At 33.7% G+C, this 18,439-nt stretch overlaps 1 protein-coding gene across 3 annotated transcripts in view; it reads left to right on the forward strand.

The window, feature by feature from the left end:
- The window catches only part of CADM2 (cell adhesion molecule 2), a 1,349,490-nt gene that overhangs the window by 880,208 nt on the left and 450,843 nt on the right, over positions 1-18,439 (forward strand). The window contains exon 1 of one of the 3 annotated variants that reach the window (XM_072621639.1): positions 4,376-4,508. The exons of the other annotated variants lie outside the window; for them this stretch is intronic. Within the exon in view, the coding sequence (XP_072477740.1) occupies positions 4,490-4,508 (19 nt within the window). The 5' untranslated portion in view covers positions 4,376-4,489. Of the gene's footprint in view, positions 1-4,375; positions 4,509-18,439 lie in introns of those variants that run through there. 3 annotated transcript variants of the gene reach the window in all.

Below are 18,439 nucleotides of genomic sequence, written 5' to 3' on the forward strand. Positions count from 1 at the left end.
CACTAGGCTTTGTTTGTTTGTTGTTGTACTGCTGCTCATAAATCATTTTCTTGTGAGCTGGTTCTCTTTAAAAATCTGAATAGAATCCTAAGTGTACCTGAAAGAATTATCATGAAATTCTTTCCTTTAACCATTTTAGAATTCTTGAGATTTATAAGTAATAAAGTAACTAGTCACTTTACTGATATGAGAAATTCAAGTAACTTATAATATTATGTCATGTGACAAACCACATTAAATTCTGTAATAATACAGAACAAATATTTGTTGAACGTTTCTGAATATAATCAAAAGCCCTTTGGAATCTCATTTTTTTTTCTGAAAAAAAAGAACTTTTTATTGTTAGCATATAAGAATAACACCCTGAGAAATGGTCCCACATGTACAAAAATATTTATAGTGACTTCTTTTGTAGTGGCCAAGAACTGGAAATCTAGGGAGTGTACATCAATTGGAAATAGCTGAGCAACTTGTGGCATATGAATGTAATGGAATACTATAGTGGTATAAGAAATGATGAACAGGCAGACTTCAAAAATACCTGGATAGACTTTTATGAATGGATGCTGAGTGAAGTGAGCAGAACCAGGAGAACATCATACACGTTAACAGCCGTGGTGTGTGAGGGCTGTTTTTGATAGACTTATTTCCTAACAGTAACGCAGGGACCTAAAACGTTTCCAAAGGACTCATGATGCAAAGTGCCATCCATATCCAGAGAAAGAACTATAGAGTCAGAACACAGAATGGAGCAGACTGTTTTCTGCTTTGCTAGGTTTTGTTTCTGTTTTTCTCATGGTTTCTCCCATTTGTTTTAATTCTTCTGTGCAACGTGACTAATGTGAAAATGTATTTAATAAGATTTTATGTGTAGAACCCCTATAAAATTGCATGCCATCTTAGGGAAGGAGGAGGGACAGAGAGAGAGAAAAATTTAAATTTATGGAAGTCATTGTTGAAAACTGAAAACAAATGGATTAATTTAAAAAGCATAACTCCCAGAAGTTCTAGTAAAAATATAGGAACATCATTTAGTTAGGAGAAAATATGAAAATATTTTAAGTACTAAGAAGTTATGATTAATTATCTGTATTATGTTGAAGAAATAATGAATGTAAATCAACATTACATAAATTGATTTAGACGAGGTTTCACAAAATGTTTTCCCCTATTTAAATTTGACAGTAAACTTTGGTATGTGAGTTGATACATGTGTTTTGCCACTTTGAATGAATAAAATCAGTCATACAAAAACCCTTCCACATTTTATGAGTTTCTTTAGCTAAAATTTAATCACTTGGTAGCCACTCTTCTAGCGATGATGCTCTCAAACTTGGTTAAGCAGGCTTTCTTAGTATTGTCTGTCTCTGAGAAAGTAATGATCTTATTTTAATGTGAATATGCAATTTGAGGGCCTGGGTTTATTTCTGGCTTTTCTCCTTACTACCTGTGGGACCTCTGACAAGTCATTTAACCACTATGAGTCTTGGTTTCCATCTCTGTAAAATGAAGATTTTGTCAGCACTTCTTAAACTGAGTTGCAGCCCCATATAGGGTCTCAAAAAATTTGACTGCTGTAAAAGGTTCCTGAATGCACAACTACCAAAAATGAATGAATCTGAGGTGTTTCTGGTTGTGCTTGCCCATGTTGCATTGCATAACTTCACTGAAGCCTTGGTTTTGAACACAAAGCATGCCCTTTGCACTCTACACTGTGAACATCCTCAGGTCATGCAATGCCAACCAACACTGCTGAAATGTGAAAAGGGGTGCAAGTGGAAAAAGTTTAAGAAGCCCTGGACCAGATGTTCTTGACCCGTTTTACACTGATCTTGGCCCTTTCTCCTGGGGCTTGCATTGTACTATCTTTGATCCCATATTGCGTGTCCTTCTTACCAGTTTTTTGTGATGCAGTGGAACCTGGGGTCAAGGAACTAGAGTGAACTCCATGCCATGATGAGCCAATGACGTTGAGTGTTGATGGAATGTAAACTGATAATTTTATACTAAATTGAGTAAATGGTTGATATGTATATAACATTTTCAAAGACTGTTTTAAAGCAAATGGTACTTTTAATCAGGAAATATTTAAGTTTAGGAAAATTTTAAACTTTCTTTTGACCTGAATGATACCTCTGCTCATTCTCAGTTCTTTCAGTTCCTGAATTGTCTCTGTTCTGGAGCAAAATTAATCTCTTTCCTGTATCACTAGGGAAATGACCCTGCCAAACTAACCAGAAGATCACATCAAGCAAATATTACTTAGGCTAATCAATGGGAGGTGCAAAGAAGGAGTACTTTTAAGACTGAATGCTGTCAATTCACCTCAGGGAATATGGGTGTTGGAAGAGTGAGAGGATGGAAGATACATGAAAAAAAAATGCATCAGTACTTCATTGGAATGCATACTGTTATCTGAATTTCATCAGACAGTAAATGAGAAGAACCTGAGGTCTTGTTTGTGTTAACAGAGCTCTTTCAGATCCAGGACAGCTGGCTGTAAATAAATGCTCAGCATGTCATGAAAAATTCTACCACTGCATACAGAAATAGATTTTCAAGCTTACAGACATAAAAATAGGCAGAGATGTTCATGATAGGGAACTATTAATAAATAATTTGCATTAATAACAAAATCCATGGAAAGGAATATGAATCAAGTGAACTGACACTCCCATGTAAAGTGTTGATGCAGGTGTGGGAGCCACAGTGCCTTATGCATGCTGATTAAGTTAGGTAATAAGTTAATATAGAAATACAAGAAGTAGAATGTCATTTATTGCAAGCATATTTGGGTAAGTATTTTCCATTTAATCTTGGAGGCTTAGTATTGCAGGTGAGGGTGAAGAAGCTCCCATCTGGAGAGCTGTGGTGAAATTTAATGAAGAAGTTGAAATGTATTGGTTGTTTAGCAGCTTGCATTAAATATGCAGCTCTCCCTAGATGATAATCATCTTTAAAACATATTTGTCTTGCATGGGGGAGGAGAAGAAGATTTAAGGTAGGGAAAGAGGATAAATATGGCTGATTGAATGATAAAGTATATGTGTGAGTTTTAGATCACAGAATATTAGACCTGGAAAGCACATTAAAAATGAATAGTTCAACTTACTCATTTTATGGTTGGAAAAACTCAAGTGTAAAGACTTGTCCAAGGTCACAGACCTAGATTATGACAGAACAAAGACTGGAATTCAGTTTTTCTATCTCTCAATCTCTCTGTCACAACGGGAAATAATTCCTATTTTTTCAGAAATTGCTTTTAAAGTTTAGTGACTTTTCAACCTTTTAATTTAGTATTCAATATATCATCCATCAGTCTCTTGCTTGTGCTGATTTTTTATACAGGAAATATATTGCAATATAGATTCAACTATTGTGTGCAAAGAACTATGTATTATATGGACAAAGAAAGGTGCTCAGTATATCCCATGTACTATAAATATGAATGTCAGTTTTTTTTAGGTTACTGTAATTCTACCATTTTAATCCATGAGGAAAGAATTTGTATGTCGTTTGCTTTGTCTGTTTTATTCCTGCTCTAACAGTGTATCAATCCCAGATTTTATGATTCCCTATGTATATCAGGTGATCACAAAGAGACAAGCTGAGAGCACACTAAAGCCAATTTAAAAAATTAAATGATAGAGTTTAGAATGTAGTCTGCCTGAGTGTCCTCCTGCCTTTTACAGGAGTAGGTATACATTAAGACTGGATGTGATTTACTAGTGGAGGCACTTGGTGGAACACAGATAACCTGAAGTTCACATAGGAACTGCCCCCTTGACTGACAAGACAAAGACGAGGTAATGAATTCCAAATCATAAATCTTGCTTTCCTCTCTATTGGTCAGGGTCATGATGAATCCCAGATCCTGGGGAAATTCTTGGTAAGCAAAATTTAGTCAACAGAGGAAGAACCTGATCTTTGTTAAAATGAAAGGGTAGGACTGGATGATTTCTGAGAGTCCTTATAGTTCTAAATAAAACATTTTATGTAATTTCATATATAATATACATGAAAATAATATACATATATTAAGTAGATTAATAGATCATACATATATACACATATATTAAATAGATTAAAATCTATTTAAAATAGATTTTAAAGGAAATCTAACCTATTTTCAGACTATCAGGGAATTTAATATTACCAGAGTGGTGTGTAATGGTGTTCACCCTACCTAAATCTAGAGAACAGAAGACAAAGACTTAATGTAAGGCGAGGAGAGGAAGGGAGGAGGAGAATCTCCTAAGTTAGTTTGTGATGCATATTACATGGCTGAAATTCTATATTTTCTTTGTTTCATCATTGTGTAGAATCAAGAACAAAATGATATTCACGTGGAGTCATCTAGATTTCTGGCAAACATAAAAACAACATATCTAAAGATAATTTTCCTTCTGTTCCATCTTCCCTCCCTGCCAGACAAGGAAAGAATAACTTGTCTTATTTGAAAATAATTACTTTTCCCCTAGAAAAATTAATGAAGACATTGTTTGAAGGTAAGAACTTGCAAGTTTCTTAGTCAGTATATTTATTCAATATAATCTTTGCCTTAAAAATTATCCCTGAACCTTGTTTGAAAAACAAGCAAAACATTTTAAAAAAACCATGTGCTTTGCTTATAAACAGGTGATAAATGTATGTAACCCCAGTAGTATCCCTAGAAGAAATTTTAGCTTTAACCAGCTACAACTCAGCTCTATTGTCATACAAATAGGGAGGAAAGGGGCTGATTGGACAATCCACTCACTGACCTATATGAAAACAAAAATGTTCTCTGATATTGTCAAACAAAACTAGCCTAACACAGACATTTTCTTTACTGGCTGTCTGACTTGCATAAAGTACAGTGCTTTCCCTGACTTAACAGGTTAGAAACAGCAAGAATGCCGCCTACCTGAGTAAGTCTTATTTGATGAATAGAACCCTTAGTGGAAATTTAATAACCTCAAACATAAAATATTGATCCTGTCCTACTTACTCTCATAAATTCTTTTAAAATTGTAACTTTTTTTTTTGCAATTGTATCGAAAGAAACACATAGTAGTATAAAGTTTGCAGTTCAAGGTATGACACAAAATAATTTATACTTCGTAAGGCTGAAGGTCAAAACCTTGGATTCTGTTTACTGGATAAATACAGCATTGTGGCAAACAGACTAAACTAATCAGAAAAGTAATAAATGAGAACTTGTTACTGTGCCAATGAAGAACGCTGTATATTTTCCGTGTGTGTGTGCATGCGTGTCTGTGTCTGTGTCTGTGTGTGTCTGTGTCTGTGTGTTTGAAAGCATCTGGTTCTCATCTTAGCCCTCAGTAATTGCTTTTGAGAAATATAGCCTAATTTACTATAGGGATGCCTATACAGTAGATGTCACTGCATCCAAATGTTGATACAAACCATTTGGACAGATACTTGGAATCTTCATCTCCTATTTGTTTTGCTTTTTCCTAGTCCTTAGTCTAGACATGCTTTAAGTAAATATTAGGAACATTTCAGCTGTGAAGATGTCAGTGTTTATTGAAGAGAAAAAATGTTGTGTTCAGTATTCTCTTCTGTTGAAAAAAGTAACCATTTAACTGTATAGTTCTTGATTCATACACACAATTGCAATTTATAATATTCGTATAATTCCATAAGTCAAACATTTCCTTTCTGTGACTACTTCCTACCTCTAGATTAACTATCTCTCAAGAATCTCAAAAGAGGAACGATATCTTCGAGGTTATCTAATCTGATTCTTGAAAATTAGCAATGATCCCCTGTATGTCATATCCAACATGTGGTCATACAGTCATTGCTTGTTAATTTATATGGTTGTGCACTGAAATTTTACTAAGACTTTTTATTTTGATATTTTCATGGTTTTATACTTAAAAAAAAAAATACTTCCCTATCAATCACTCTCCAGCCTCAGTGCTTATCGCAGCCTAACTAAGGAGAGGATACAATGCTGTCTTAGCCTTTTCATATTGGGGGATACAGGGTACTTTTGTCCTAGTTCCTTACCTGGATTCTCTAAGCTGCTTCTCTGCTTCATCTATGAGAATAAAACTATTGCCAGACAGATTTTAGTACCTCTTTCTTTAGGCTCAAAGTAATCACTCATCCAAATTCCTCCTTTTCCTTTTTCTTCCTCTTCGTCAAATGCCCTAGCAGAATCATTATTTGCCATTTCTTGGAAAATGGGAAGATGGAGTATTATTTAAATGTAGCCATTGCACTTGCCAGTCAACAGGTAGCAGGTTTTCAGGAGCCAGATTCTTTTACTCTTGCTCTTCTTGTTTCTATTTTCCTGTGTCATCAGGCATTCTCAGAATCTGCTACTTCTTTCCATTTACAAGGTGCTGGGATATTCAAACAGAATAGATATATCAGGTTCCCTATTCTAGGGTTCAGTTGTCGCAAGCCTACATATTGGCTTTTGGTCTTTCTATGGGTGTTGGTGGGAGGAACACTGGATGAATGAACTAAGTGTTAGAGTGTTCGTTCTCTCATGTTCATTCGTAAAGGATTTTGCCTTTCAGGGGCTCTTTTTCTGTGGATTTAATGCTAAGTGCACTTCACCTTTCCAAGGGTTGAAAGGTTGTGAAGAGGTTTTGAAAAAGTGACTCAGGGTTGGAAGGCTGAAAAGGGAAGTTAATGTTTGGTCTGAGAGAGTACCCTCAGGTTCTGTGCTTGGCTTCATGTTGTGAAACATTCCTATCCATGACTCAGATAAGGGCAGAGATTAAATTGACAGATGACATAAAGCAGGGAACGTAAGCTAATATACTGGATATCAAAAGTGTTTTGATAATCTAGAACACTGAACTGAATCTAATAAGGTGACATCACTAGGGATAAATATAAAGACTTGTTTTTAGACAAAATATATAGATTTATATGTTTATATATATATACACATATATGTATATGTGTATAATATTTATCTATAGATCTATTTATCAACCTCAGAAGTGGATATAAGGTATTGTTAGCAACTGTTCTGAAAAATAATCTAAGGATTGGGATGAACTGAAAGCTGGATATAAGTCAGCAGTAAGAGAGAGAATGATTAAAAATCATTGAGAAAATAATTTTATTAAATGCATTAATAGATCTAATGCTTTTAAAAAAAACCTGACACATCATGTTAGGAATAGGCAAAACACACTTTGGAAAGAAAAGCACACTGGGTATGGTATTAGAATCCAAAAATCCAAAATGTTTTCCTATCATAATTTAATTATATTTTTTCCTTATCCAAATTATACTCCACTATATTTTTCTTTATTTATATATATATATATGCATATGTAATGTAGCATTTTGTGATACAGTAAAAATGAATCACGTATATTTTTTCCTGTAGAATACTGTAAAAGGCAGATGTGATGGCTGTGGGTTTTCTTTATCTAACCTGCTTCTCAGAAAGACTAATGTCTCTGGCTCTTTGGGATTCTGAAGTTTTTCTGTCAAATCGAAGCACAGTAATAAAATTCTGAGCTGAGAGTGAAGAGATTGAATTTTGGAATAAGGACATTATTTTTAATGAATTTTGCTGATTTGTTCCTATTGTTCCATCAAATATCAGTACATGAATGAGAAGAGTTCTCAAACAGTATTCTTAGTCTGGAATTTTAACATTTGTAAAGTTATCAAAACAAAAAGAGAGAAAGAGAGAGATATACTCATTTCCACATATATATATATATATATATACATATATATACACACACACACACATATATATTTCCATTATATTGTATTAATGTTACGTTAGTAATAGATTAAACAATAATCATTTTATTTATGTCTATATATGTCTATATATATTTATATAAATTTGGATTTTAGGGCAGATGTTTAATTAGTGTTCCATTTATCTCTGATGTTTGGGAATTATTCTAACTATTCTTATATTTAACAATTTAACACATATGTCTAAGGAATTTTGAATGGTCATCTAGCTAATTTTGATACCGAGATAGGTTCTTCACCTAATTGGTCTCAGGAGATAAGAATTTTTTTTTATTTTAAAACAATTCTCACAGAACTCCTCAGAAAAAACAGCTTATACCTAAAGTAACTCCTCTATGTTCTCTATTGCATATGCCTATTCTTTCTTATTTACATCCTCATTAGAAATAAAAAAATAAGAGTTCCCATTTTTAAAAAAAATTCTCAGCTTCACTCCTTGCATGACCAGCATTTTCTACAATCAGAAATCCTTCCATATACTTTCTTATTGACCACATTAACACTTCAATTTACTGAAAATTATATTTTTTCAGTGAATAAAAGTCTATTTTCTCTTATTCCCACTTTCCCCATACAGGGGGAAACTGAATGACAAAACCCTATTAATAAATATGCATAGTCAAGTGAAACTAATTCCAACATTTGTCACATCCAAAAAATGTTAATTCTATCCCTTTTGTCCATAACTTCCCTGTCGTAAGGTCGGTGTCATGCCTCATCGCTAGTCCTCTGGAATTTTGTTTGGTCGTTGGACTGGTTAGATTTGCGTCCCCTCTAAGCTTTAATAGACTGCTTCAGCTGATTTCACCAAAAGTATTGATCCTATATATGGTGGCCATTTCCTTCAGTAATGATGTGTTTTATTTCAATGATGCTGGGCCTGTATTTAATAGAGTATAAAAATTTTACAATAAAATATCATATATGCTTCTTTTAAAATAGCTCTTTGCTTTTCTCAAATAATGCTATATCCTGCCAGTCTAATCTCTAGGAAGGCAAGAATCGTATTTTACCTTAAATTTCTATCTAGCCCATTACTCTACAAAAAATTGATATTTTTATAAATGTTTCTCAAAGTTCTTTTTGAATCATTCTCAAGCTTGCATTTTTTTGGTGAAAGAATCTGTAAAAAAAAATCTTCAAGATCATTTATTTCTTTAAATTATTCTACTAACAAAAAGTTTAGTATTTACTGCCTACTATAAAATCGAATTTGTTGATCTGGTCATTGATAACCTTTGAAAGAAATATTTCCACAAACTAAACAAGGTAGAATACAAATTGTAAGGACTACACAGGAATTAGGTAATGGAGGTAAAAAAAAAAAAAAGGCTGACTAGCATTTCAAAGAGTTAGGCAGCAACAAGAAACCCAATTCAGCTTAATAGCCTTTTTTGAAAGCACTTTATTATGCATAAAGCATTATAGTAGGAACTGAAAATGCAAAGACAAAAAATACCAATCCTTCCCCTCAAGAAATTTGTTGTTGTTTGTTCTTCATTTTTGAAGAGGACCAATGACCTCAGGGCTGATGTCTTGACTTGCTCATAAATTGGATTTCAATTGCTCAAAATTGTTAATCTCACCCTCTCTTCCTGTGTTATCTAAATCCAGTGGGAAGACAAGGATGACTAGCAATGACCCAAGATGACTTTGGCATCTTTGATGTCTGACCAAACTCTACAAGCCCCACAGTACCTGCTTCAGCCACTTTCATTGTTCTCATGCACCCATTCTTCGGTTCATAGTCTTCACATGCTAGGAGCAGACATTCCCCTAAGTCACTGATAGATTTAAAGTCTGTCAGTTAACCTCAACCTGGTTTAGCTCATCTTCCAAGACACTTTACCAGCGTGTGGCCACTCCACCTGCTACAGCTTCCTGGAGCCACAGGTGGGAGTTGGGTGAGATAGGGGGACACCAAAAGTGGATGAGAAGCCCTGAACAGGGTTTGGCAAGCCCTCACACCAGAGGTACTCTAGAACACCCCAGAAATCCTTCAAGAAATTTAACTTCTATTGAAGAGCTACAAAATGCAAATAATTAAGTATAAAATGAGATAAATTTAGTAGTAAAAGAACATAAGACTTTTCACCTGTCAAAGATGAGTGATAGAGATAGAGATAGTAAACTGACAAGGTTCTGAGGTAAAGGCAAGATAAATTTTTAGTATGGGGAGACAAATACAGTTGCAGATTGATGTGAAGGAGGTTAGCAGAAAGTAAGAAATTAAGGATTTTGCAATGGGCTAGAATAATTAATGGAGTCCAGGAACCATTAGGAGGGAGGGGAATCAAACATTTTTACCCAAGAGAGACATTTGATCCTTTGAGCCAAGAGAAAAGGAAATGATGAATGAAAGATTTTGTTGGTGGTGTTCAGTTGTTTTAGATTCTTTGTCCCCATTTGGAGTTTTCTGGTGAAGATACTGTCGTGGTTTGCCATTTCCTTCTCCAGTTCATTTCACAGATGAAGAAACTGGGCAAATAGGGTTAAGTAATTTAGCTAGGGTGACACAGCTAAGTGTCTGAGGCCACATATGAACTCAGGAAGATGAGTGTTCCTGACTTCAGGTCCTGCATTCTATTCACTGTACATTTGGAATTGTTGAAAAATTTACTAGAAGAAAGAGTTTAGTAAAACAGGAGACAAAATTATAGAGAAGTAAAAGCTATGGCTGTTCCCCATGGATGGCAGAAGTATTGAAGATGTCACAATGTTGCATTTGAGGAATAGTGTGTAAGGTGAAGCTATTAAGAAACATATCAGTGTGGATTATTGAGGGGAGCTCTGATATAGGAAACTATAGAGAACTCTGTCATGTGTTAAAGTGATAGAAGAAAGAGTATAAATGAAAGAATGAATGAATGAACATTTATTATTTATATGCCAGGCAATGCAGTAAGCACTGAGGATAAATATACCAAGGGAAGATAGTCTCTGTCTTCAAAAATCATATATTCTAATAGGAAGAATTGGCTAGGGAAACATCTTTTGGTCTCAGAAGTCATATAGATGGTTAGTGGAGCCATAGAAGCAGGGAAATGGTATATTCTTTCTTAAAGCTGTAATAATAGTACAGAATTGATGACTATTTCATTTTTAGACAAAGAGGGGAAAACCATGAGGGTAGCATGAGGAAGACAGCCAGAGTGAAACATTGCCAGGGATCTGGGGCTGGGTAGATAAAATGTCCTGATGTTTGGCAGAATATGTCTAAATTATGATGTAATGGTGGTGAGCCCATGAAACATCTACTCTGTTTCCATGAAAATGTATGCATTAAGACCTCTTGTTAGAAGGTATTTATGACTGTAGTCTCCTGGTTGGTGTCTTGGTCTTAAGGACAGGCAGAGTGATATTACAGAATGTGACCAATCACCATGGAGATGGAACACATGCTGTTATAATAATTATATTCATTTCTCAATTTCATTAGCCTCAGCTATAGTTTGTCTCATTGGTTTTGTTGATTTGGAAAATTTTGACCATATCAAAGCATCGTCTCAATTGTATATCACTGGCAAACATACCTTTCCTTCTTTTTATTCATTATGATTGGTTAACTACTCTAAATATCAGAGGCCATTACAATCTCTTTCACTATAAAACAAGAAATATTAAGTGCGTAACTTCACACTTGTTGATTAACTTCAACACTTATCCTAATTTTTAATCAGTTCCCTTGAGGAAAGCTCATTAAAATATTTTGATAATGCAAAATGAGATTGTTGTGAGGTTTTTTTTTTTAAACTGCTGTTGAAAGAACTGTAGAAAAATAATAGAGAAATAATTTACTTGGATAAGAAAAATGATGTTCCAGGAAAAGTCTTGGGCAACCTCTGATCTGAGAGTGCAGATATCCTACATAAATAAATAATTCACATTTTTGTAGGACTTAGAATTTGCTATGCAGTGACCTCACAAAGTTTTTTTATAGCTAATCAAAGTTGTTGAGGTATTAGCTAACATAGTAAAGTACGATAACATATACAAATACACATTTTTTTCATTAATAATATAGTCTATCACTGAAATTTGTAGTATTTACCCTTTGGTCTAAAGTTTAGGATGAAAGTTTTCTTCCTTTGGTGAAAGGCAAACCCAGAGCAATTGATTTGAAGGAGGATATTTGAAGATGAAGGAACACATGGGTCTAGTTTTTCCGATGTCATTCTATTTTCCCTTGTCCTTAAGTCAGAGTCTGGGACTGTGGAGAAGGAAGAAGAAATGTTTTTTTTTTGGGGGGGGGAAATTTTTCAACATGTTCACATCAAATAAAATAAGCAGTCAAACTGAAAGGAAAAGAAATTAACACAATAAAGAAGGTTATTCAGTGATAGCAGCTTCAGCTTTCTCAGGGTCTAGAGCTGGATTATACAGTTTTTTTCAGATCTCTTTAGAAGAAACCGCCAATCAACAGGATTCTGCAGCATTTGAATGGACCAATGGGATGTTACTCCTTATCAGAGAAATGGTGAAAAAAACTCACTTGTTTCGTGTTGGGTGAGAAATTTCTGGGGTTATGTGAAGCTAAGAAGTTCAGCGTTCAGCTGAGTTTTATTCCTTCAGCTTCAGCAACATGGAGACAGTTGAGTCAGGTTTTGCTATTCAATCTTCAGCCAAAGAGAAGGCCATTGAGACAGTTTTTATTTACTCTGCTGCAAATTGGAGAGTAATTCAGAGAAACGATGCATTCAACCATAAACTTATGCTTTTGCTAACTTAACCCCCCCCCCCAAAAAAAAAAAAACTTTTCTAACCCTAATCTACCTTTTCCTGATTCATCCACTGTTATAAATTTATGGTTACTGTGGGTGGAGGAGAATGTATTCTTTTATTGCCCTCTCAGCTATCCTCTGATACTGAAGTAATTTTTAATCAAAATTACTTCATGGGTAAAATAATTTTCTGAGACAATAATTTCATTTGAACATAGAAATTAAAATTTATTTTACAGGAGTTTTTCTGGCTTTGAATTTACAAAATATGCTCTGTATTTAGAGCATCCTTGTCTTTGAGGCAAACAAAAATACACAACAAACAAACAAATAAAAAATTCTGCCGAAAGAAGGTGGGCTTATTCTCTATGGATGTGATTACTGCCCCTAAGAGGCCTGAGGGTTGTTGTAGTTTTACAAGTACCTCTTTCTCCATTCTCTGTCAAATGTGTGTTTCTTAGTCTTCATTTCTCTATGATCAACACCAGCAACGAAGTGCCAATGGAAAATAAAAACTGACAACTAAACAAAATAAAGTAGAGATATCTCCCAAAGCAACTTTCCATATACAAAAACTTATTATTCCATATATTTTGCTTACATAATTGTAATGAATAATGGCTGGCTATCCTCTATACCTTCTCCTTTCAATACATTTTCACGTTCTACTCAATTCTTCTCTTTGAACACCTAGAATACCTGACTTCTGGTCCCAGATCAGTCACTAAATTTGTTTCTGTATTGGGACTAGTGGTGGTTATTACTCAATCATTTCAATCCATCGGACATTTCATGAACCCATTTTGGGTTTTCTCAGCAAAGATACTGGAGTGGTTTGCCATTTCCTCCTCTAGTGGACTGGTGGGCTTCAATTCAGATGAGGGGATTGGATTAGATATTCTCTGTGGTTCCTTTGATATCCAAAAGATGCTACGATTCCATGTGTTCAGCACATTACTATGCTTTCAGAGTATTTATTACACACACACACACACACACACACACATGCATTAATGTGTGTGTGAGAGAGCACTGTAAAATTCTGGACATATGAAATCATAGCCTATATATATTTATTGAAGGACTAGTATATATACATACATACACACATATGTATTATCAAATTCTACCCTCTTGGACACACACACACACAGACACACACACACACATGCCACTGCCCTTAAGGAACTTACAATGTTTTTGGTAAAAGAAGACATATCTGAAGTAACAATATAAAGTAATAAGACTAACTTAGAAAGGAAACAGATTTAATGATTCTATTGTTATTTCATAGAGGAAAAAACTGGAATATAATTCTCAGGTAAGCATGCTACGCTTTTGCAAAAACTATAATTATTGTCCCAGGAAAATCAAAGTACAGTAAAGAGACAATTCATAATTATGTTAGTAATTATGAGTTTAACTGTGACTCAAATTCTAAAAAATAAAATTTAAAAATCAAATGTGGAAAGTTGCACATAATGTTTTATTTTTTCTTCACTGTTTTTTAGAGATCAAATCCAATACCCTGAATCTTTCTAGAGCTAGTATTTATGGCTAAAATCTTGCTCAATAGTTTATGTCAATCTGAATTTAATTTAATTTTAAAAATCTTTAAAATAGTGCTATTATATTTACTTTACCACATCTATAAATTATAAAGCTATCGTTGATAATCTGTAGTTCCATTACTATTATGCTTCAATTAATATAGACACTTAACCATATACAGATAATATGATTTACTTGGTCATTTAATTGTAAAATACGTAAAAAGAATAATGCATGTCTACTTACAACAGTCTGTTTGGATTTCTGTTCCTTGTTCTAATTTTAGTCAAATAACAAAGCATTAGAATATAATAATAATATAATTATAATAAAACTATAATTATAGTTTACTTTTAGTTAATAATAATAGCATTTAAAAATCATTGTTTCATTGTATTTTTCTTTCTTTTGAGACAGCATGGTGTAGCAGAAAAGTGTTATATTTGGAATCAGAGAATGCAGCTTAAAGCCATTCTTTGTCACTTACTACTTGAGTGACCTCATTCTAATCACATTAAGAATCTGGGTCACAATATCTTCAACTAAATTGAGAATATTGACTTATATGCCTATAAAGTTCTTTCCATCTTCCTCTATGATCTTGTTTTTGTTTACTTTTTATATTTACTGATTTTTATATTCATTGTGTTTTTGTTTATTATGAGTTTTAAATCAGTGAAAATATTGATACCCTTTCATTAATAGAGAAACCTGAAAAATAATAATATAGTTTCAATCTTAACAGCCTTAGGTAAGGTTATCACTATGTAAACTTAAAAAAAAAGGAGAATTTGGAATTTGTATAATTATACCAGATATTGTATATCTCCTTCTTAAGAATTGGAGATAAATATTCTAATACTTTCATGTAACAGGCAAATAAACCGAGGCAAAATGGGATAAAATAATTTCTTTGAGGTTACACTTCAGAAACAGAATTGCTAAGATTTGAGTCTACCTCTTTTGCCTCAAAAGTCAGTGAGTTTCCCAGTTGATAAATGGTCAAAGGATATGAACAGGCAATTTTCAGAGGAAGAAATTAAAGATATATATAATCATATGAAAAAAATGCTCTAAATCACTTTTGATTAGAGAGATGCAAATCAAAACAACTCTGAGGTTCCACATCATACCTATAAGATTGGCAAACCTGACAGAATAAGAAAATGATAAATGTTGGAGAGGATGTGGGAGAGTTGGAACACTAATTCATTGTTGGTGGAGCTGTGAGCTCATCCAACCATTCTGGAGAGCGGTTTGGAACTGTGCCCAAAGGGCTACAGAAATGTGCATACCCTTTGACCCAGCAATATTGCTACTAGGACTGTCTCCCCAAGAGATCATAAAAATGGGAAAGGGTCCCACATGTACAAAAATATTTATAGCATCACTCTTTGTAGTTGCCGAAAACTGGAAATCAAAGGGATGCCCATCAATTGGGGGATGGCTGAATAAATTATGGTATATGAATGTAATGGAGTACTATTGCCCCATAAGAAATTATGAACAAGAAAACTTCAGGGAGGCCTGGAAGGACTTATTTGATCTGATGCTAAGTGAAAGGAGCAGAACCAGGAGAACTTTGTGCACAGCAAGGACCACAGTGTGCGAAAGTTTTTTCTGGTAGACTTGAAACTTCGTAATAACCCAAGAACTTAAAAAAAAAAAAATCCCAATGGTTTTCTAAGGCAAAATGCCTTCCACACTCAGAGAAAGAACTATGGAATTTATTTGCAGAATGTAGCAGATCATGTTTGAGTGTGCGCATGCGTGTGTGTGTGTGTATTATGTTTTGATTTGTTATATGATTTTTTTTCCATTTATTTTAGTTCTTCTACACAGCATGAGTGTAATGAAAACATATTCAATAGGAAAGTATATGTAGATCCTATATAGAATTGTATGCTGTCTTGGGGAGGGAGGGGGGTGGAAGGGGGTAGGTGTGGGGGGAGTAAAAATCTAAGTTTTGTGGTAGTGATTGTAGAACATTAAAAAAAAAAATTGAAAAAAAGTCAATGAGTTTTTGTAATTTTGACCATAAAACATGTATTTGTATTTGTGTGTATATGCTAACATTTCCACAAAACCAGCATATCCACACACATTCACACACATATCAGTATCTATAGGAATACCTACATATCTTCATATTTATCTATATTTATCTTCAAGGCAGGTACATGGCACAGGAGATAAAGTGCCTGACCTGCAGTCAAGAAGATTCATCTTCCTGAGTTCAAATCTGGCCTCAGATACTTACTAGCTGTATGACCCTGGGCAAGTCACTTAACCCAGTTGCCCCAGTTTCCTCATTCTGTAAAATGAGGTGGAGAAGGAAATGACAAACTACTCCAGTATCTTTACCAACAAAACCCCAAATGAAGTCGCAGTCAGACACAACTGAAATAGCTGAATAATATCTATCTATCTATCCATCTATCTATCTATCTATCTATCATCTGTCTACCTATCTATCTGTCTACCTAACATGTACACACATAATCAATGATCCTGATGGCATTTTAGAAATAACAAAGACTTGATATCTGAATGGTATGGCATCATGTTTTTGCTTTTTACATATATCATACATATACTAAAGTGACAGCTGAACTGTCCTATAACATTTAAAAGGTTTGTTCAGATGGGGAAATAGATTTACATAAAGTGCCCCATTTCTGATAAGCATTTTCAAAGGGAAAAACAGCATGATTTTTGCCTTTCTAGAATTTGAATATTTATTCAAATGTGTGTGTGCGTGTGTACAATATTGTAATTTGTTTAGCCAAATGGAAATATGCAGTACTAATTCAAATAATGTGACCATTTTAGTATGTACATTGTTCACACTAATCAGGACCTTGTAACTAATTAGGATAGTTTTATTTATTTTCGTAAGTGCTCTCTCCCTTCTGAAGGTTCAGATTGTAGGCCAATGGAAGGTTCATTTGATTATTCTCTGTTTTCTATGAACAACATGATAATCAAATTATATCTTTCACAGATGAAAATAACAATTGACTCCTTGTAATTCATTCATAGATTTCTGGATCCATAGTCTTCAAGGGAATGTCGTAAATCCATATATTGTTCCCAAGTGATAGATATTATATTTTTATGTATGATTCTTAGTTGACAGATGTATAAAATTCTCAGCAGCTAGACAGGTTCATAGTAATGATATAGCTGCGAATATTGAAAAATGAAAGCTGTTCTAGTGAAGGTCAACACATTATAAGATCAAAATGTTCTATTACAATTCTCTCCACTAGTTTAATTGCGTATGTATAGGGGATCTTTGTACCTTTCAGCGAAGCAATTTGTTTCTTTTGACTGTAAGTAATTATGAAACAACAAATAGGAATGGGGGGAGGTAAAAAGAGAAAGTAACTGTCTAAGTAGATATATTTTGTAATTTGCTTTTTTTTTTCCAGTAATGAAAAAAACACCATTTTCAGGTGAAAGAACAACCCTCAGTCGATCGTCCTCAATTCACATATGTTTTCATATTGAAAATTTTTAACTTGTATGTTTTTATGGACAATGGTATTCAGCTATCAGTTTATTATGTTTTTAAAAAATAGATTCTTCTCAGATAAAATACAAAATTATCAACATAGAATTTAAGTCCTCTGCAATCTGGCTTCCACTTTTTTAGTTTTCCAGTTTAATTTCAGTCTGTTCTCTTTCACACACCGTTTTAATTAAACCAATCTATAAGTCATTTTCTACACATTACAATTTGTCCTTTGCCATGAGTTCTTTAGACTGATGATGATCTCCCAAATCTAGAGTTTACCCTCTCCTCAGTTGATCTGGAGCAGAGTGTGAAGGAAAGCAGATTGAAATAAAACTGGAGAACTAATTGAGTGAGAAACAGATTGTAGAACATTCACATACATTGTTTATTATGTGTAGTATCAATTTTTTGTCTATTGTTTTTATTAAATATCTTTTAATTCTTCAAATTTACTTATCCAGGAGAATTCAGATATCGAGGCTGTATAACAGAAACAACATTTTACTATCTAACATAAATATGTGTGTCTATGTGTGTGTATATTATATATAGTATATATATATAGTATTATATATAGTATATATATGTGTGTGTGTGTGTCTATACACATATTATACAGCTCTATATCAGACCTACATAACTTGTTAGTAGGTAGGGATCAAAATTAAAATAAACTATACATCTTTGGGCCACAGGTAGGCCAAATACCATGTAAAGTATGATTAATGATTAAACTATTTTGCAAATAAACCATACTTTTAAAAGGAAATTTTCAATTAATATCAATTAGTTATACTTATTCCTTTCTTATTTATCATGAAATCACATTTATGTTAAAAATTTGCTTTGCTAAATGGTACAAGTTTTAACTCATTTTTCACGTTTTCTTGCTGTT

This window comes from Notamacropus eugenii, chromosome 6 (genome assembly GCF_028372415.1).
Source record: "Notamacropus eugenii isolate mMacEug1 chromosome 6, mMacEug1.pri_v2, whole genome shotgun sequence".
Lineage (NCBI taxonomy): Eukaryota > Metazoa > Chordata > Mammalia > Diprotodontia > Macropodidae > Notamacropus > Notamacropus eugenii.